At 40.0% G+C, this 22,794-nt stretch overlaps 1 protein-coding gene across 5 annotated transcripts in view; it reads right to left on the bottom strand.

Annotated features, from left to right (window-relative positions):
• LOC108133500 (serine/threonine-protein kinase haspin homolog) overlaps nt 1-22,794 on the bottom strand; it is a 217,106-nt gene that overhangs the window by 170,230 nt on the left and 24,082 nt on the right. For 4 of the 5 annotated variants that reach the window (XM_070278663.1, XM_070278662.1, XM_070278664.1 and 1 more), the window contains one exon: nt 16,671-16,966. In XM_070278663.1, coding sequence (XP_070134764.1) covers nt 16,671-16,966 — 296 coding nt within the window. Of the gene's footprint in view, nt 1-2,501; nt 2,750-16,670; nt 16,967-22,794 lie in introns of those variants that run through there. The other variant, XM_043210259.2, reaches the window with a different exon arrangement.

Genomic DNA, 22,794 nt, shown 5'->3' with positions numbered 1-22,794 from the left:
TCTTCAAGAACATGACCCATGGCCCATGTGGTACCCTCAACCCAAGTTCATCATGCATGGTAGACGGGAAGTGTTCCAAGCGATATCCTCGAGCATTTGCTGCCAACACCGTATCAGGAAACGAAAGATATCCTTTGTATAAGATATGTCTGAAGATGGCGGGACTTCGGAAACTTTAAAAATGAGAATTGGTGATATTGAGGTAGACAATCGTTGGGTGGTTCCATACTCACCCCTATTGTCAAAATCATACAAAGCGCACATCACCGTAGAATATTGCAATTCCGTGAAATCGATTAAATATATCTGTAAGTACGTGAATAAAGGCAGCGATATGGCAGTTTTTGGTGTTCAGGCAGAAAATGGTGACAGCAATGCAGTACGAGTTGTCGATGAAATCTCTCAATACCAGGCTGGAAGATACATAAGTAGCAACGAGGCTGCATGGCGAATATTTTCGTTCCCCATTCATGAACGCTATCCAGCTGTAGTTCACTTGGCAGTCCATTTGGAGAATGGTCAACGTGTCTATTTCACCGAACGAAATGTACAAGAAAGAGTCCCGAATGCGCCTGCGACAACTCTGACTGCCTTTTTCTCCTTATGCCAGGAAGATGCTTTTGCCAGAACCTTGATGTATTCAGAAGTGCCCTCTTATTACACGTGGAATGCCACTAAAAAAGTGTTCGCGCGACGCAAACGAGGCGAGCCCGTCGAAGGACAACCTGGCGTCTTCAAAGAGAATACAATTGGTAGACTCTATACAGTGCATCCTAATCAAAATGAATGTTTCTTCCTTCGCATGCTGTTGGTGAATGTGGCCGGTCCCAGGTCTTTCCATTATTTGAAAAATCTCAACGGCATCACACATGCCACCTTCCGCAGTGCGTGCCAAGCCTTAAATTTGTTGGAGAACGACCAACAGTGGGATATCTGCATTCATGATGCGTGCCACACGGCACATCCGCACCAAATTCGCTCATTGTTTGCAATCATATTGACTGCTTGCTTCCCTTCATCTCCAACCGAATTATGGGAAAGATATCGTTCGCATATGGCTGAGGATATTTTGCACAGAGTACATCTAGAAAATTCTGACATGACCATGGACAGAAGGAATTTACAATGAAACTTTGACAAGGATTGAAGACAAGTATAGATAGATAGCTATTGCAAATAAAGTGCTAAGTCAATTGGAAATGTCAGCACCTGCCCGAACTACGACTGCAGCATTTAATGTGGATTTCGCCGTGAGCAGAATTACAACAGTCATGATCTCCAGTCATATGTCCAATCCAACATTACGAAATTAAACCATGAACAAAGAATAGTTTATTATCATGTCATGCAAAAGATAAATAGTGGGGCTGGGGGCATTTTCTTTTTGGATGCTCCAGGAGGAACGGGGAAAACATTCCTCATTATATTGATCCTGGCTACGGTTCAAGCTAACAAGGACATAGCTTTAGCTCTTGCTTCATCTGGAATCGCTGCGACATTGTTACCTGGTGGGTGGACTTATCCAAAAAGTGTTCCCCGATATCCGAATAAATTATAGGAATCACGATTGGCTCAGTGGACGAGCGATTCTCGCTGCCAAGAACAAAGATGTCTACCAGCTCAATCATGTAATCCAATCCAGCATAGAAACTGACGAAATTACATATAAGTCGATAGACACCGTTGTGAATGCAGAGGAAGCAGTTAATTACCCTACGGAGTTTCTAAACTCACTTGATCCTGGAATGCCACCACACATATTGAAATTAAAAATAGGTGTGCCGATTATCATGCCGGAATATGAATCAGCCGAAACTCTGAAACGGTACGCGACTCGCAGTCAAGAAATTGATGAACAACGTTGTAGAAGCAACGATCATAAGTGGTCCTTTTAAAGGTAAAGATGTCCTCATTCCTAGGATTCCTATGTTCCCGACTGATATACCGTTCCAGTTCAAGAGATTGCAGTTTCCCATTCGTTTGGCGTTCGCAATGACCATAAATAAGGCTCAAGGTCAATCTCTGAAGTTTTGTGGTTTGGATTTGGATTAAGATTGTTTTTCACACGGACAATTATATGTTGTATGTGTTAATCATATGTTATTATATGTTATATGTTTTTTCAGTTATATCGCTTGTATTCTCGCACTTTACTTTGTATGGGCTGTCGGACTCATCAAAGGCGGTCCTCCAACTCAACGCTACCGGGCCCCTCACCTCTCCTGGTCACGCGCTTATCATGTTGCCATGCGGGGCTCCGGCGGATTTTTAGTCGAGCGCGACGCTCGCGTCGTCCCCCACTCTTTGATCTTTCGCTGCCCAGCCGCGCTACCCCTGCAAGAAATTCCTTCTCCTCGGATGTTGATGCTGACCAAGTATATACATATTTCTCGCTACGTTACATACATTCCCACAAATCTTATTGTACTTTACACGTACCGGATATAAAATAATTATATTTTTTATATTTTATTTAAACTAATATCAAATTCCATCGTTAATAAAATTTTAAACACATGGCACCGACATTTTGCGGTATTTTTATTGAGATAAATTGAACAAAGATCTTAAACAATCAGCAGCACTTTTGAACGAAAATATAATGTTATGCAAATCCTTAAGCTTCCGCAAATATATTTTGTGCGTTCTAGTGTGTTCACTTTCATACTTAACCTTCCCTTGTAATTTCAAAATTAAATATGATATCCACAGTACATTTGTTTTTGGAGTAAAAGTAGACCAATTGTTTCTGCAAAAAAATATTTTTTGATTAGATACACGTATGACAAGAATAACTTAAAAACAAGAGAGGAAAGCTTACTTCGGGCGGAGCCGAAGTTGATTTACCCTTGCAAAAAGGATATATATCGCCAAAATCGGATATAGTTGGCCGATCCTTATGATTACGTCATAATAAAACCAATTAATTACAATAAAAAATCTAAAAAAAAAAAAGTCCCAAGCTTCTATCTTCAAAAATACGAAAGTTGATATTTCTACCAAGTACCATTTCCGATCGGTCAGATATATGGCAGCTATAGGATATAGTCGGCCGATCCTAATGAAATTTGGTAGGTTGGATCAACTGATAGAATGAATGTGTCAAAAATAGAATGTGTACTTTCTGCTTTCAGCTTTAAGTTTCAGCTTTCTATCTTCAAAAACACGAATGTTGGGTCATTTCCGATCGTTCAGTTATATGGCAGCTATAGGACATAGTCGGCCGATCCTTATGAAATTTATCATGTCGTAATGTGTTGCCAAATATAGCTCCCGTCAAATTTGAACTCTCTAACTCTAAAAACACCAAAGTTATACTATTTCCGATCAATCAGTTATATGGCAGCTATAGGATATAGTCGGCCGATCCCGGTCGTTCCGACTTATATACTGCGTGCAAAGGAAATATCATAATAAAACCAATTTGACCAAAACTGACCAAAAATATAATCTCTACTAAGTTCCAGCTTTCTATCTTCAAAAACAGTTGGGTCATTTCGATCGTTCAGTTATATTGCAGCTATAAAATATTATCAGTCGATCCTCATGAATTTTGGTAAGTTGTATTATTTTATACAAATAATAGCTCTTATGTAAAATCTGAACTCTGTAACTCTAAAAACACCAAAGTTATCAATTTCCATTGATCAATTTCCAACACCATTTCCGATCAATTAGTTATATGGCAGCTATAGGATATAGTCGGCCGATCCGGGCCGTTCCGACTTATATACTGCGTGCAAAAGTAGAAGGGTGTGTGCAAGTTTACAGTCGGTATCCTTAAAACTGAGAGTCTAGTTTGCGTAGAAACAGACAGACGGACAGACGGACATGATCAACTCAGGAGGTGATCCTGATCAAGAATATATATACTTTATAGGGTCGGAGATGTCTCCTTCACGTCTTTGCCCACTTTTGGACAAAATTATAATACCCTCTGCAAGGCACAGTGGTTGAACTTGTATGGAACCGCGGCCATAAATACTTATAGATGTGCTATCGCTATGAAACTTTAACCAAAAATCTAAAAATAGATAAAAAAAATCCTATAGCTTCCATAAAAACGATTGCATGGCGATTTCATGAGAGAGCAGTCATAAAATCATTTCTATTGCTCAGATCAGGCTAATATTTCTACTGTAAATTATTTACAAACATAATACTTTTTTTTTTTTTTTTTAACGTTGCTTTTATTTCTTGAATCTTCTCTTTGCGAGACTAACAAGAGGTGTATCAAATCTTATATTTTTAACTTAACTAACAGTCATATTGACTGATACGGAGTTAGACGGCCCTAAAAATCGATTGCTGGGTTGGGAGGTCGTTGCGTCTAAGGCGGGATACGCTAGAAACCCGAGTCAATCCCCGAGCGAGAAAATTTGGGTGCGAAGACAGTTTTTCTTTGTATGACTCTTTTTGCTTCTGGATTTCGTCTTTCACTGCGAGGATGCCCAGATCCCGGTGGATGTTTTCGTTGCGAACATACCAAGGTGCCCCTGTGATAGTTCTCAGGATTTTTGATTGTACGCGCTGTATGATGTCTATGTTGCTGCTGCTCGCGTTCCCCCACAGCTGGGAGCCATACGTCCAGATTGGCTTTAGGACTGAATTGTACAGTAGTAACTTGTAGTCCAGGCACAGTGGCGATCGTGAGTTTATGATCCAGTGGAGGCTGCTGGCTTTCAGTTTTAGATGCATCTTTTTGCATTCGATGTGCTTACGCCAGGTAAGTCGTCTATCAAGGTGAACGCCAAGGTACGTTACGTCGTTAGCTTGAGGGATCTGCATACCGTTTAGTAAAAGCGGAGGGCATGTTTGTCTATTAAGAGTAAACGTTATATGTTTACACTTTTGTTCGTTTATTTTAATGCGCCAGTCGGACAGCCACCTTTCCACTATTGTGAGATGATTAGCCAGTTGGGTTGTTGCCTGCGTTGGGCATCTGGAGCGACTAAGAATAGCGGTATCATCGGCGAACGTTGACGTTGTTAGTTGTGCGCTCGTAGGAATATCCGCAGTATACAAAACATATAGACACGGCCCGAGTGCGCTTCCCTGTGGAACTCCAGCTTCGATGGTGTAGTCGCCCGAAGTAGCTGCGTTGCATCTCACTGAGAATACCCTATTGAAGAGGTATGATTCCAGTAGCTTGTGGGTGTATGTTGGCAAATACGTTTTAATTTTGTGCATGAGTCCGATGAGCCAAACTCGGTCAAAAGCTTGAGATACGTCGAGGAAAATAGCGCTGCAGTATTCTCGTTGTTCGAAGGCTGAGCGTATTTCGGATGTTAATCTGTTCACTTGTTCGATGGTTCCATGGTTTCTTCGAAAGCCAAATTGGTGTGCCGGGATTATATTGCAAGCTTCTAGATGTGGTATTATGCGAGTTAACAAGCATTTTTCAAACAGTTTAGACAAACAAGATAGAAGGCTTATTGGTCTGTATGATGACGGAATTGTGTGGTCTTTTCCAGGCTTCGGTATCATTATAATAATGGATTTCTTCCACTTTTTTGGGAAATAGCCAAGATTAATGATTCCATTAAATAGTTTGCAGACGACCTCTATAGCGCATTTTGGAAGTTCGATCAGCATCTTTGGGGTCAATAGGTCACCACCGGGAGCCTTTTTTGGTTTTAGCCCTCTTATGACTTTTTCGATTTCGTTCGGCCGGAATGGAGGTGCGGCTGGCTGAGGGGAGGACTCTGGCTGAATTACTGGCAGGAGGAATGAATTTGAGGCTGGGTTTGGCTGGAAGACACTTTGGAGATGTGTGGCGAATGTGTCAGCTCGGTCTTCGTTGCTGCGAGCCCAGCATCCCGAAGAGTTTCTTATCGGGGTGGTCGTTTCAATTGGGGCACTAAGATTTGGGTGGGCCCTCCACAGGGGGTACTTTGTGCTTGTTGGCGAGAGATTCTGGATGTACCTCAGCTGTGCATTTTCTTCCTGTTGGTGAAGAGCCTGGTCGAGTGATCGGGTTGCTTCCTTAAGGCGTTGTTTTGAAGCTGGTGATCTGCTGTTTTGCCAATCACGACGCGTGCGCCTCTTTTCTCGCACGAGCTGTTCGATTTGCTGATTAGATTTGAAGTGTTTGTTTCGGTCTACTTCTTTCCTATAAGGAGTAGAGATTTTAGCTGCCGCAACGAGTACTTCTTCCAGGGCGCTCGTAGTGTAGTCGATGTCCGATTCCATGTTAAAATCCGGGGCGAGTTCTATGTGGGCACTCACGTACTTTTTGTATTTTAGCCAGTTTGTTTTTGTCGTCGTCAGACTGAAGGGGTGTTCGGTTATTTCTGGGCTTTGAAGAAGCGTTAGAAGCATAGGCGAGTGGTCTGATGATAAGTCCGAGACGGCTTTGGCACTTATTAGATTGCGAGGTATGTTTTTTGTCACTGCAAAATCAATAAGGTCTGGGAGCTTTCGTGAGTCTGTTGGCCAGTATGTGGGACTTCCAGGGGAAACGTAGTCCAGTTTATTTTTCACATTTATAATTGCATTGTACAATTGTCTTCCTTTGGGAGTCACTAGACGTGATCCCCAGTGCGTATGTTTGGCGTTGTAGTCTCCTGCGGCTATAAATCGATCCCCAAGTGAATTGTAGAAGTCCATAAATTGTCCTTCCGAGATTGAGAAGCGAGGAGGGCAGTAAACGGCAGCAATTGAAAGGATTCCGTTGCTTGACTGAATTTGTATCGATGTGGCCTGCAAGAAGTTTGTTGCAAACCTTTTGTGAAAATGGTGTTTAATTCGTTCTCTGATTAGAACTCCAGTTCCGCCGTGGGCTTTCCCATCTGGATGATCTGTGCGGTAGATTGTGTAGCCTCTTATATGAAAGTTGTATTTGCTTGTAAGATGCGTTTCCACCAGTAGCATAACGTCAATATGGTTTTCGGTCAAGAATTGTGACAATTCTAGTTTATGTCGTGAGACACCATTGGCGTTCCACATTGATATTCGTAGCGCCTGCATAGATTATTTGGACTGTTGTGCTACGAGCAGCTGTATCACCATGTTCTGGTTTTGAACAAGCGTTTGCATGGTCGTTTTCATGAATGACATAAGCTCCATCATACTTTGTTGGAGGGTAAGCATCATAGTTTCCGTTTTGCTGTGTGGCTGTTCTGGGGCCTGTTGAGCGCTTTGAGAGTTAGGCTGAATTGGAATTTCCCTTCCAGATCGTAGAGCATCGGCATAGGAGAAGCCGTTGGTGGTGTTTAGTGGACCGAATGAGGATCTCGCAGCTTTGGCGAAGAAGACGTCTGGCGTGGTTTTTGACGAAACGTACGCATTCTGTGGATTTTGGTTGCGCGTTGCGGTCGCTTGACGCATGCGACTCTTTAACTCCTTATACACAATACATCCTCTATAGTTTGCCGTATGGCTGCCTCCGCAGTTTCCACATTTCTTCACGGTACTGTCCTTGTTTGTAGTGCAGCAAGCGGACTTGTGGGCGTCCCCGCAGACTACACAGACAGCCCGAAGTGTGCAGTAAGACCTTGTGTGTCCATACTCTTGACAATTGGTGCATTGCACTGGACCGTTACGTTTATGTGGCTCTTCAACAGTGATTTTCCGATGCAAAAGATATTGCAGGTTGTAGATTGGGTGGACTTCGTTCTTCTTCAGCGATCTGCTTTCAGGCTCGAGCTCGACCTTGAAGAGGGGTTGTGGCTTTTTATCTTTATTCAGAATGTTAATAACATTCTTGGCGGCGAAGCCCTTTTCTTTAAGGGCGGTTTTTATTTCCTCGGCGGTAACATCAGGTTCTATTCCCTTTACTACCACTTGTAGGCCCTTACTGCTTTTCAGCTGGTACGTGTAATAGTTTTTCTGTACAGTGTCCAGATATTTTGACACTATTCGGAAGTGCTCTTCAGTCTTGGTTTGCACCTTTGTTTCATGGATGTTCCCTTTGGTAAGCGGAACAACATGAAAGTTTTCACCGTTCCCGATCAACGACGCAATTTTGTTGACCAGGGCACTCGAGCTTTTTTCCCTAATATAGATTGGAGGGGGCTTGGGTTTTTTTGCGGTGTCTTGGGCTGGTTGGTTTTCCTCAGCCTCCGCCAGTAGGGCAAATCTGTTAGTAGTTGATCTGTCTGGTTCATTATCGTTATTCAGGACACGGTTAATTTTTGTTTTGTTGCCTGCCGGATTACTCTGCGGGCTAAGCTTGCGCTTAATTTGGATGTAGCGATCCATTCCAGTCTGTGTGGCCGTTGCCGCTTTGGCACTTTCCGAGGTTGTTGTTTTTGTACTCGCTGTAGTCGTTGACGTCGTGGTACTTTGGGTTGCAGGGGTTTTCGCTGTTGTTGCAGAAGTTGTAGCGCTGCTTGTTGTTGGTGCGAAATTTGTTTCCGATATTGGAGGGGGGGTTTTACACTGCGAACTCCATGACGCGGGAGTCGGAGTGAGCAGAGCGGGTGAGCAAGACCGTGCCCTTTGGGTTTCAGCGGTCAGTAAAGCCGGGTTGCTTTTAAGCGCCGATTTTTCCACTTCGGTATCGCGGGTTGAAAAGTAAGAGTAGAAGCCGTTTCTTTGGTTCACTGAACTTCTACGCTCGTTCTTTTGGACGTTGCTCAATGAGCTCATTGCGTGGTACGTATTTTTTTTTTTTTTTTTCAACAATGCACTAGTTTTGGTTTAGCACATTACAACTGTTAAAAAAAAAGCTTGTCTGTCGCTTTTAGTAAATTGTATTTCAGTGTCTTTTCGCTTATATTGGCGAAAATATAAGCGAAGTGAAGTTTTCCCGTAATACTATAACATAATACTAAAATAAAAAATATTAGAGTTATTGCTTAATTACTCTCCCACGCCAACCTTTCAAAAAAGGTATGACACCAAAAAAATAGTTTAATATATTTAAGAAGAATACGAACAATATTACTGTTTGATCATTGATAATTTTCCATGCCGTAAATAAAAAAGGCAAATTGTTTATTATTTTAAACGTTATAAAAAATGTTTATTTTCTACATGCAGATGAAGCAGATATGCAGATCAGCTTATGGTGCATGCAGAGACTCAAGTGAAGTAAAGAAAGGGCGGCCCGACTAGTCACTGCTAAGCTAAAGCTCTCGATAATGGAAAGGGCGGCCCGACCTGGACATTGCGGAGCTAAAACTCTCTAAAGATAGCGAGTTAATCGAGCGGCCGAGAGGGAGTCGGCTTGCGATCAACTAAGCTACTTGTACATACTTAAGCCTAATAAATAAACACTACACACTAAACATTACATTAACATTATTTAAACATCAACATTAAAGGCCGTGCTGCTGCCTGACCCAACAGTTACAAAATCATATACGTATTTTTAAATTGTTTCATTTAGTAAAGAAATGGTGATTTTTGGATATAAGTTATTTTTCTTTGCCCACTAATAAATGGGTCGGAGGTTAAAAGCAATCAGTTAAGTAAATCTGTATTTGAGACGACTCGTGAAATTTTGCGCGTATGTTGCAATCAAAATTGTTTAATATCTTTAATTCTCGCCTCAGCGGCTTCTTTAGAAAGCTCTCCAATCAATAATAATAAAGAATGTTTTATAACATCAGGAGCTTGAAGTAAAACTTTATGAACCGATGTGGGGAGATAAATCCAGGGATAGTTATCAATCAGTTGCTTTGCGGTTTCTAAAGCATAGTCGCCAAATTTTGATGAATTTATTTTGTAGCCCGAAGCTAGCGCTTGCAACAAAGTTGCGACTCTAATTATTAAATTTTTATCAATTCCCGTTATGTCGGCAGATATTTCAGAATTACTCAACAATTTTCTGGCGGTGTTACCATCATTCAGTGTACCGATTCCTCCAGTTCTAGATTGATCTACTATTAGACCCATTTTAGCCCTGAACTCATCATAAATAAATAATTTTCTCAATGAGATCTTATCTTTAGCCTGTTAGGATCGAATTCGACATACTTTTTCGTCCAATTTGTACGATAAGTTTAAATGTTCAGGAAATTGAATATACGCATGAAGCGGTGACAGTTCAAACTCAAATCGCTCCTCATGAACTTCTTTTTTTAAAAAATCTTCTAGGTTGTTCTTTTCTGTTGGCTAGGCATTACATATGAAGCATTTTGGGGATGTTTTTTCACTTAATGCATTACAAACTTTACTATCAACCATTGGAAGTTGCAAACAATGTTCAATATTAATATTTCAACAATATAACAGACACAGGATAAAAACGTGCTTCCCTCCTAGATAGAGCTGGAAAATGAGGTTAGGATGCATTTTATAATGGCAAATGTGCTGCGGCAGGCTTCCGCAGCTGAAGTAAACATTTTTATAATCTTTAAATATTAGTAAGTAACGCCACATCCGAGGGCTGTCTGATAAATAACCGACTCTGAAATAAAGTTTCTACTTCAGAATGTGCATATTATAATAGCTACTCGGCAAAATTTCGAAAATTTATCTTGCGCAATTATCTGTTGACAGTCGTTTTTGTGAGTCTATTTCGGTAATTTCCCCAAAATGGAAAAAATTAAATATCGAGCTGTAATTAAATTTTTATTTTTGAAAGGCAATACGCCATTACAAATCAAAGATGAGTTGGACTCGGTGTATGGTGACGCTGCACCATCGTTTATCACCGTAAATTTTTGGGCAACTGTATTTAAACCTGGTCGCAGGAGCTTGGAAGATGATGAACGTTCTAGGCGTCCAAAAACTGTAACCACTAACGATAACATCGCTAACGTTCATCAATTGGTACTAGACGACCGCCGGATTAAAGTTAGGGAAATAGCTGAGATTATGAAGATGTCAAAAGAACGTGTTTGTCACATACCAAGATTTGGTTTGGTCCGAGCGTTGGGTGCCGCGTTGGCTTTCGCTAGACCACAAACGTGCGCGCATTTCCAGCGCTCTGTTGGCTCAGTTTAGGTAATAAGACCGAGCTTTGGCGCCGATTGATAATTGTAGACGAAACTTGGATTCATCATTATACGCCCTAAACAAAAATCCAATCTAAACAGTGGATTGAAAAAAAGGAACCGGCCCCAAAAAAACCTAAAGCTGTGTATTCGGCTGGGAAAGTGATGGCGAGTGTTTTTTGGGACAGCTATGGAATTATTTTTATCGACTATCTTGAAAAAGGAAAAACATAAATCAGTAGCATACTACGCATTATTATTGGACAAGCTTAAGGAAGAAATTTTGAAAATTCGGCCACATTTGCAAAAAAATAAAGTCTTGTTCCACCAAATCAACGCACCATAACACCTCAACAGTCGCCATGGCGAAAATCAACGAATTGCGGTTCGAACTGCTTGACCATCAACCTTATTCACCGGATCTAGCACAAAGCGACTTTTTTTTTTGTTTCCTGAATTTAAAACTGCGCTCGGCGGCCAGAGATTTTCGTCAAATGAGGAGGCAATCTCTTTCCTGAACTCGTATTTTGCAGACAAAGACGTCAAGTACTATTTGGAAGGGTTGCAGAGATGGGAGCATCGCTGGGAGAAGTGTGTGGAGTTACAAGGAGACTATGTAGAAAAATAAAGAAAAAAAATTTTGAAAAAGTCACGTGCATCGTGGTTAGGTCGGTTATTTATCAGACAGCCCTCGTACATTTCATTTGGGGGCAACCGGGGGGAAATAATTAAAACTTTACATAAAAATTGTAACGCACAACATATACGATATAAAAAGACGCACATTTTTAACAAAGATTTACACGAAAACAGCACAAATTTTATATATTTATGTGCAAAAATAAGGCATATACCATTATATCCATTCCAATTGTTTTGGTTTAAAAGGCTTTTTATAATATATTTAAGATTTTTGAATATTGTGTGTGGGCTCCACTGCGGACAAATTGAAAGTGCATAAATATGAGTACACTTTTGTCATTATATTTTTAGAAAGTTCCGTTAGAAATGCCAAGCAGAGCATATTGCTTATTAAATTTTGGACAATCAGCTGATAGTAAGAACGGGTTTCGGTTGAAGTAAGTAAGCTAAAGTAAGTAAAGTAAGCTTTAAAAATTAAAGAATTCGCGCAAAAGTGCATTTACAGACAGTATGCATTCAAACAAGAATTAAAAACCATAAAACATTATCATATCTTATAGTTGGGATAGATTTTTTATTTTTTTTTTTATTATCAATCAATCAATAGTTATATTTAAAATCTTTCGGGAGTTATGGACAATAATTAAATTTTATAATGGGACCTTAACTTAATGAAATATTGAGTAGTACAATGTTTGCTTATCCTAGGAAACTAATTTTAACAGTAGACCTTAGCGATAGAATTCAAGTTAATTATTGTCGGGCCCTTTAGTGGGCCTTGTTGGTTTTACAACTGCAACTCAGTCCCGTTCGCCCGAGTGGCAGAGGTCCAGTGGGTGGGTCCCTTTCAGCCTCATCCTCCTGGGATAGATAATAGACGTCAGTATATGCAGGTCTTGCAGCAGTCTATAATTCGTGCAACTTTCATCAAGCTTGGCAAAACCTGCACGAAGTACCATTTATTACGTTCCATTGATTTTCTTTACTTTCGAACCGCGCCTTTTGCCCTCCCTCGTTTTTTTAATCGATCGTCCACCTGCACTTGCCGCCTTACTCGGGACCGTCTTTCTTGTTCGCACTTTCTCGTTTCGTTTTCGGTCGCTCCGCTTATCTTTGTAAAGCGTTGAGTCACTCCCGCATTTATTATTCTCGACAGATTATTTACATAACCTTAGATATTTAATAAACATAAACACCTAAAACAACGGGACTATTCTTTATAAAATATCGTTTTCCCATGGGTTTAAAATTGGGGAAACCGCTTGGTAATTTAAAACTAAAAGTTTAAGATTTCTTAACACATAGCCAACAAGTTTATTTCAAATTTTCAAAGTTTTTAAAAATGAATTTTGGCCTAAAAAAATAAAGGGGTCGAGTGAACCATACTACTGCGTTACCGTTACCGGTTACTACTAAACCTACTGATAACCGAACTCCGAAAATCTCAAAGAAAAGAACATACTAAATATAAAGGATGTGTTCAAGCATTGAACACAACTGTAGATATAAATTCTAAAGATAGAGTTGCAAGGGATGGGACCCAAGAAATAAGAGACAAACAGCATGGTCTAAAACCGATCCCCTGCAGCCTAACACAAACACCCACATAAGTGGTGCGCTTATCGCACTTGAGAGGGGGTCGCATAGCATGTTAGCGTGCAGTGCATTGATAAGTAGTTTTAAATAGACTTAAGATTTTCATGTATGCTACTTATTAGAGAACTTTACCAAATAAAATGAGTTTCCAAAAGGAACTCATTGGAGTAAGACCCTTTATTTGGGGCTCCTCTTAACAGGATGGAGGGCTGGAGGATGGAGCAGGGCTGTAAAAGTCAAAGTGGTTTGGTTAGTACAAACACATGCTAGACGAAAGAATTCACCTCACAACGACTACTGCTGCCGCAGCTGAAATGACGAAGAGGCAAAAGAAACCACCGAGCATCTTCTATGCCACTGCCCAGCTCAGTAGTCTTTTAGACGTTCACATCTAAGTGCTAGATTTCTTCCTTACCAAAGCCTAAGGTCAGGGAAATCAAGGGACAAAACACGGTCTAAGTGTGTCGGCTTGTCTAGGGAAGACCTATAGCCTTAAACTAACCTTGCATTATGGGCCACCCAAATTTTTTTGTTGGAAATCAATTTATGACGAAGGAAGTTTACGGCGTAAAAGAAGACTTGCTTCCGAACTTGCAAAGGAAAATTCAACACTTCTTGTTGAAGCAGCTGCTATGTCTGCTAAGAAGGCCAAAAAAACGGATATTTCTCACATATTAAAAACGACAATAAATAGTCCTGACAGTTCAAAATTAAGGCAACAACTTTCATTGAAAGAGCCTATACCATTATCTCCTGATAAGGCCCTAGCATTTATTATAGAAAACTCGTTTTCCAAGCAGCAATATATTAACATACGCTTAAAAAGTATCGAAAAGAACTGCAATATATATACAAGCTACAAAAAGGTGAGAGAAGCTAAGGAAAAGTTTCGGCCTATAGATATAAGCGTATCCGATACTATTGCCGAAGTGCCAATGCAGAACTTACTGAACCATACAGCATCTCGGATCATTTTATATCAAAAGCCTGTTTTCCAACAATTTATTGATATAAATAAAGTAAAGCTAATAGTAAGCTATGGTTTTGACGGTTCAACCGGATAGAGCGTTTATAAGCAAAGGTTTAATGATACCGAACCCATTTGCCTGGACCAATCTTTGTTTGTCACTACCATAATTCCCCTTCAAATTTTGAGAATTATTTGGAGAAACAGATATCCACAATCCGTTAAATATTGCAGGCCGCTAAAAATTGAGTTTGCTTAAGGGGTTATATACCTTTTTTATTTTCAAAAAATCGAAAATTTTTTTTTTTATTTTTATTTTTTCGATTTCCTTAAGAACATTCCTTAAGAATCGACTTTTCACGCACAAACTTTTTTTTACGCCGAAATGAATTTTTTAGTGAAATTTCTAGAGACCAAAAAGTTCATTTTTAGCATAAAACGTTCCCGTATACATACAAAAAAAAAATTTTTGAAATCGATCGTTCAAGCACAAGGAATTACACTAAACTAATGAAATTTTTTTACTTTTATGGTTTCAGTTGACCTGTTCGACCTGGGGAACTGTCACCGCAAGGCTCTAGAAAAAAAAGCCTCTAAAGGAAACAGCCACCCCATAAAAACTATTAACTAGCCACCCCCAGAAAAAATTAAAACATCCGCGTAATTAAATAATTGTTACATACCTAAAAAAAAATCCGAACTTTCCTCTTTTTCTTCGACGAAGAAGGTATATAACCCCTTAAGCTGCGGCCAGATAGTTTTTTATTCAATTTTATTTTAATTTTGGAATATAGCCCAATTAATTTCTCACGTTTATAAATATTGCTATAATAATGCGAGGGCTGACAATAAAGTAAGATCTTTTTTTTCATAGAAAATGACATTTATTTTGTAGCCAAGGTCTTGGTTACTTTTCTACATAATCGCCATTTTTTCCAACACCTTGCGCATCCGTACGATAAACTTGTCTATGCCGGCAGAATACCACTCTCCGTCCGCCTCGCGCACCCACGTGTTGACCTCTTTCTGAACCTCCGCGTCACTATCAAACTTCTTCGCTCCGAGATGTTTTTTCATGGCGGGGAACATGTGGTAGGCACATGTTCTGCCTCCACTGCTTGAACAATCGCATCCGAGACCGACGGTCGGCCACATCTCTCCTCGTCGTGAACATTAGTGCGCCCGGAATTGAACTCGCGGCTCCACTTACGCACGTTTTTTATGTCCATACACTTTTCCCCGTAAACTTCTACTAGTTGACGATGGCACTCAAAAAACGTATTACAGAATGCAATTCGCACTTGATCGCTGAAGCGAGGGGTACCTCCATCGTTGACGGCTGCTCAGCCAAGACTGAGCGGTCGGGGAAGCCTCACCCAGCAGCAAAGTGATAGTGGGCGAACCAAGGAACCGGTGTTGCCAGATTTCGCCTAGCGCGTGATCCGGCGAAGTTGCAGCGTTGGAGACCTTAGTTTATTGTCAGCCGTCGTAATTATAACACTTAATAATTACATTATACAATTTCTTTCTGTTGGGAGTTTCTGTTCGGCATTTTAGTCTCCTGCTACTATAAAACCAAGTAATTTGGTTAGGACAATAAATTTTCCTTCTTAGATTGTAAGGCGGGCAGCTTAGCGATTAGGCGCTAAGGTTAGCGATTGAGGCGATTATGTTAGATGTGGCCTGCAAGTAGTATGAAGCTACCCTTTGGTAAAACATGTGACTGATGTAACATTGATTAATTTTCTGGCCACGCTGTGTGCTTTGCTAACCGAATAATCTGTACTTTCCATTTTCGTGTTATTTTATTTATTTGTGAGGTGCATTTTCACCAGTAGCATAACTTCAATAGGATTTTCTTACAGGAATTACGACAATGTTAGTTTATGCCGTGAGTTACTATTGGCGTTCCTCATTGATATTAGTAGAGTCTGCATACATTATTTAGGCGGTTAAGCTACAAGTGCTTGCATGGTCGTTTTCAGAAATGACATCTATTCCATCAAATGACATCTATTCCAAAAAAAGTTTTAGAACTAACTCAAATTTTATTAGGAGAAGTCCCTAATTTTTCAAAATATTGAAAAGTCAGTAGTCAAACGTCGACCAAACATGCGGATGGGGTTTAAGAAGAATGTGGTTAAAAAATATTTTTGATTTATAGATATATAAGATAATATTACTATCTAATTTTTATTTTTTATCTTTAAAATTTTTCACCTAAGTAATTTTATGAAGAATATACATTTTTTCACTTTCATCCAAGTTTTTACAACCTGATGAATTTTTGGCAAATCTTTGGATGAAATTATCTAATTAGAACAAAACCCTTCGATTATCGAATCTAAGATAACACACTAAGATAATTCTGACTCTTTGACTTTATGACAGAGATAAGTCTGTAGCATAGTAAGGAGAATCACATCACATAGTAAGGAGCGGTTCGTCACATACGTGCACTAGTGATTTATGCATGTTTATATCCTATTTTTAAAGTTAACTTTTCTTTCTTGTTCATTAAGAAATATGTGTGCCATTTTAAATAAGTTTACTGTGCCCAGTGTCAAATTTTTACTCACCCTAATTCTTTTCGCATCATCCGATAAATGTCATATTGGTAATCACCAGTAGCAGAAAAAAGTTCATCATCGGTTGAGAGATCATTAAAATGGCAACATTCATCAATAGTAACTCTTGATAAGGTGTAGTCAATAATTGTAACGATTACTCCTTTTGAAGAAACAGTCAGTTTCTGGCCGTTAAACTTATATAAAATTTGTTTTTTGTCAGTTTTTTCGATTAATATATTGCCCCAATGAAGGTCTCTGTGTTCAAACTCATATACTTTCTCGCCAATAGCCAAAGTAATTATCACCTATAAAAAAAAATATGGTTCAAAAATAGTTTTAGTTACGTAAGTACAGATCCTACATCTTACATTAAATAGTGACAGATCAGTGATAGTGAGCCAAGTACCGCAACTCACCCAGCAAATATTAAAGTTATAAATAAATTACAATATTTATTAAACACCACCATCTCCAAAACCTTCGCCGACAAAACCTGATGTCTGGCCGAACGAGTGCCCTGGACCACTGTACGCTAAAGCATGCAAATTCACATGCATAAATTTATTATAATTATAAGCACCATTTAGTGAATTCGGTATTACACGAAAGTTGACTACGATTTCAACCACAAAGCATGAATTGGTGATGCGCAAAGAATTTAACGCTATATAAATCATGTGGCAACACCGTACATAATCGTATTATGTAATACTTGCATAATATAATGCATTATTATGCATGAATGTATTATTAATAATTAATACTTCGGTTCTTATTTGCCGATTGTTAATAAAGAATTTAAATTTATCCATTTTATAAAAGTTGTGATGTGCTAAACCAAAACTAGTGCATTGTTTTAAATAAATAAGTGCCACGTAATGAGCTCATTGAGCAACGATCAAAAAAACGAGCTTAGAAGTTCAGTGAACCAAAGAAAGGGCTCCTACTCTTACTTTTCAACCCGCGATACCGAAGTGAAAAAATCGGCGTTTAAGAGCAACTCGGCTCTACTGACCGCTAAAACCTAAAGAACACGGTCTTGCTCACCCGCTCTGCTCACTCCGACTTCCGCGTCATGGAGTTCTCAGTGTAAAACCCCCCCTCCAATATCGGAAACCAATTTTTCACCAACAATAAGCAGTGCGACAATTTCTGCAAACAAAGCGACAACCACTGAAATTCAAAGTACCGCGACGTCAACGACTATAGCGAGTACAAAAACAACAACTTCGGAAAGAGCCAAAGTGGCCCCGGCCACACAGACTGGAATGGATCGCTACATCCAAATTAAGCACAAGCTTTGACCACAGAGTAATCCGGCAGGCAATAAAATAAAAATTAACCGCGTCCTGAAGATCGACGAAGCACCAGGCAGATCCACTAGTAACAGATTTGCCCTACTGGCGGAGGTTGAGACAACCGACTAGCCAATCTTTATCAGGGAAAAAACCTCGAGTGCCCTGGTCAACGGAATTGGGGCGTTCATCGGGAACGTTGACAACTTTCATCTTGTCTCGTTTATCAAAGTGATCATTCATGAAACAAAGGTGCAAACCAAGACTGAAGTACACTTCCGAATCGTGTCCAAATATCTGGACAATGCTCAGAAAAACTATTACATGTACCAGCTGAAAAGCAGTAAGGGCCAAGTACAAGTGCTAAAGTAAAAGTCGTAGTAAAGGGAATCGAACCCGATGTTACCGCCGCCGAAATAAAAACCGCCGTTAAGAAAAGGGCTTTGCCATCAAGAATGTTATGAACATTCTAAATAAAGATAAAAAGCAACAACTCCTCTTCAAGGTCAAGAGTATGGACACACTAGGTCATACTGCACACATTGGGCTGTGTGTATTGTCTGCGGGGACGCCCACAACTTCGCTTACTGCACTACAAACAAGAACAGTACCGCGAAGAAATTTGGAAGCTGCGGAGGCAACCATACGACAAACTATAGGTTTAAAAGGATGAATGGTGTACAAGGAGTTGAAGAGTCACATGCGTCAAGCGACCGCAACGCGCAATCAAAATTCACAGAATGTTTACATTGCTTCAAAAACTACACCAGACGTCTTCTTTGCTAAAGAACTACGCCAGACGTCTTCTTTGCTAAAGATTAGGTCCCCTGAACATCACCAACGGCTTCTCCTATGACGATGCTTTACGATCTGGAAGGAATATTCCAACTCAGCCTACAAACAACAAACAACACTTGTTCAAAACCAGAACATGGTGATGCAGCTGCTCTTAGCACAACAGTCTAAACAATCTATGCAGGCTTTACGAATATCAATGTGGAACGCCAATGGTCTTACGGCATAAACTAGAGTTATCACAATTCTAGATCGAAAACCATATTGACGTTATGCTACCGGTGGAAACGCATCTTACAAGCAAGTTCAACTTTCAAATAAGGGGCTAGCTACACAATCTACCTCACAGATCATCCAGATGGGAAAGCCCACTTTACTGCCCTCCTCGTTTCTCAATCTCGGAAGGACGATTTATGGACTTCTACAATTCACTTGGGGATTGTTAGGATTTATAATCGTTAGGAGGAGCAGGAGACAACAAAGCCAAGCATACACACTGGGGATCACGTCAAGTGACTTCCAAAGGAATCCAATTGTACAATGCAATTATAAATGTGAGAAATAAACTTGACTCTGATTCCCCTGGAAGTCCCACATACTGGAAGTCCCACATACTGGCCAAACGACTCACGCAAGCTCCCAGACCTTATTGATTTTGCGGTGACAAAAAACATACTTCGCAAACTAATAAGTCTCGGACTTATCATCAGACCACTCGCCTGTGCTTCGAACGCTTCTTCAAAGCCCAGAATTGGTTATTTCACACCCCTTCAGCTTGACGACGCCAAAAACAAACTGGCTTAAGGATGTAGTCTCATGTTCCGGCCTACTTTTACAGGTTATTTAAACAAAAATTATTTGTTATAAAACATAATGTGATCGTTTCAATTTTCAAATATGTTTTTATAGACATTACTCACTATTTGTAAATATTTTTTAAATTTATGCTTTATTAGTTTAATACACTTTATAGCATGCCAATGTATACATCTAAAAAAAAGTGGTAGGTCCCTGGCGCAGGTGATTTCGACTGCTAGAGTCATCCGAAACAAAAAATTAGAATAGATTATTGTTTTGTAAGCTAATGGCTCTGTCCCGTACTAGAATGAAATATTTGTATCAATAAACAACAAAATAGCGAACTCACAAAAAAAAACAAATATTTTTTATAATTAATGAAAAATAAAAAAATTTATTATTAAAAATTAATGATTTTAGTACGGGACAGAAGTTTTAATTTTTAGAACAACTTATCCAAATTTCTGCTAGATCGATACCATAGAATTTTTTAAATCACTTGTGCCGAAACAAAAATGTCGTTTCGAGAAAAACGCGTTTAAAGTTTAAACGCTACCGAGTATTTACCTTCTTCTTACCTTCGACCTTCTGCTAAAAAATAAAACTAAAATCAAACGCCTACGGGTCCCCAGCCACATCGGAATCAAGGGCAACGAAAATGCCGATGCAGCAGCGAAAGGAGCGACCATCGCTCCACTATTTTCTACAACAAATGTTAACCGTGGAGACATCAATAAACAATTAAAATCAGAGTCCCTCAAAAAAAAACCTACAATCTTGCAGAAAGCATCGCAGTGGTACCAACAAATTAATTCTAAAGCAATAAGCATAGCCGACTACAGTAAAATTGCACAGACCTCCAACCTCCCAAGAAGAGAGATTACCAAAATAATCCGGCTTCGACTTGGCCACACCAGACTCACCCACGAACATCGCTTCTCACAGACACCAAACTACCAATGCCAGTTCTGCACCACGGACACCATATCAATCTCCCATATCCTTGACGACTGCCCCGCCCTACAAACACATAGAACAAATTTTCAAAATTTTAAACTCACGGAACTATTAATCCGAAACCCTTATCCTGCAAACCTCCAGCTAATTCTAAACTTCCTTAAATCAGCTAACCTTTTGCATCTTATATAACTTTATATGTTATTAAATTTATAAATAATTTATATGTAAATAACTTGTTACCACACGTGTAAACAATCATTATTTGTTATAAGTTTAATTTATAAGCAAATATGTAACACCTTCCGGCCAAAAGCCACCGCAGCTACGGCCGATCCCCGTCTGTACCTAAAGTTTGCAACTTTTGAGTGCAGAGTACAATAAATAAATAAACAAAAAGTACGTAATAGCACTCGCCCCAGAGTTTAACCTGGAATCGGACATCGACTATACTACGAGCGCCCTGGAAGAAGTACTCGTTGCGGCAGCTACAATCTGTACTCTTCATGGGAAAGAAGTAGACTGACACAAATACTACAAATCTAAACAGCAAATCAAACAGCTCGTGCGAGAAAAGAGACGCACGCGTTGTGATTGGCAAAACAGCAGATCACCAGCTTCAAAGCAACGCCTTAAGGAAGCAACCCGATCACTCGACCAGGCTCTTCACCAACAGGAAGAAAATGCACAGCTGAGGTACATCCAGAATCTTTCGCCAACAAGCACAAAGTACTTCCTGTAGAGGGCCTACCCAAATCTTAGCGCCCAAATTGAAACGACCACCCTGACAGGAAACTCTTCGGGATGTTGGGCTCGCAGAGACTAAGACCGAGCTGAAACATTCGCCACACATCTCCAAAGTGCCTTCCAGCCAAACCCAGCCTCAAATTCATTCCTCCTGCCAGTAATTCAGCCAGAGGCTACCCCTCAGCCAGCTGCACCTTCATTCCGGCCGAACGAAATTGAAGAAGTCATAAGAGGGCTAAAACCAAAAAAGGCTTTCACAAAAAAGAACTTCCAACATGAGCTATAGAGGTCGTCTGAAAACTATTTAATGGGATCATTAATCTTGGCTATTTCCCAAAAAAATAGAAGAAATCCATCATTATAATGATATCGAAGCCTAAAAAATACCACACTATTCCGTCATCATACAGACCAAGAAGCCTTCTACCTTGTTTTTCTAAATTATTTGAAAAATGCATGTTAACTCGCGTTACACCACATCTGGAAGCTTGCAATATTATCCCGGCACACCAATTTCGCCTTCGAAGAAATCACGAAACCATCGAGCAACTGAACAGACTAACATCCGAAAGCTTTCGAACGAGTTTGGCTCAATGGACTCATGCACAAAATTAAAACGTTTGTTAACATACATTCACAAGCTAATGGAATCATACCTCTACTATAGGGTATTCTCAGTGAGATGCAACGGAGCTACTTCGGGCGACTACATCATCGAAGCTGGAGCTCCACAAGGAAGCGCACTCGGCCCGTGTCTATATGTTTAGAATACTGCGGATATTCCTACGAACGCACAACTAACAACATCGGCGACGTTCGGCGACGATACCGCTATCCTTAGTCGCTCCAGATGCCCAAACAAAGCAACAACCCAACTGGTTAATCTAATAGTTGAGGACAAAAGAACAAAAGTGTAAACATATAACGTTTACTCTTAATAAACAAACATGCCTTCCGCCTTCACTAGACGGTATTCATATCCCTCAAGCTAACGAAGTAACGTACCTTGGCGTCCACCTGGATAGACGACTAACCTGGGCATCCTCGCAGTGAAAGACGAAATCCAGAAGCAAAAAGAGTCATACAAAGAAAAAACTGTCTTCGCATCCAAATTTTGTCACTCGGGAATTGACTCGGGTTTCTAGAGTATACCGCCTGCGACGTGTTGGTTGTGCGTGTTCGTGTTACAACAAAAATAAATTTTTACGTGTTCGTGTTGTGTCGTGTTGAAAATTTTAGACACTCGCCCATATCTAATATGAACCTCAGCTTAAGGAAGGACATCTGAGTAGAACTTTGAAAAAATCGCTTAAAAAATTCTTTAGGGTGTTAAAAACAACATATCAACAGAATGAGTCCGGCGAAAGTGTCTAAGATTCGAAATTTTCAACTTGGGTTGAGGGTACCACATGGGCCATTGATCATGTTCTTGATGACAACTGCATGCGAATCCGTATCAACCTCGGCCCGTGGAATCTCAGCGCATATCACATCGTCGACTTCGTCTGGAGTAATTTTATCATACAGCCAGATTAGTATGT

Source organism: Drosophila bipectinata, chromosome 2R (genome assembly GCF_030179905.1).
Source record: "Drosophila bipectinata strain 14024-0381.07 chromosome 2R, DbipHiC1v2, whole genome shotgun sequence".
Classification (NCBI taxonomy): domain Eukaryota; kingdom Metazoa; phylum Arthropoda; class Insecta; order Diptera; family Drosophilidae; genus Drosophila; species Drosophila bipectinata.
Note: the sequence above shows the minus strand (reverse complement) of the source record. Positions and strands in the feature narration are given on the sequence as shown.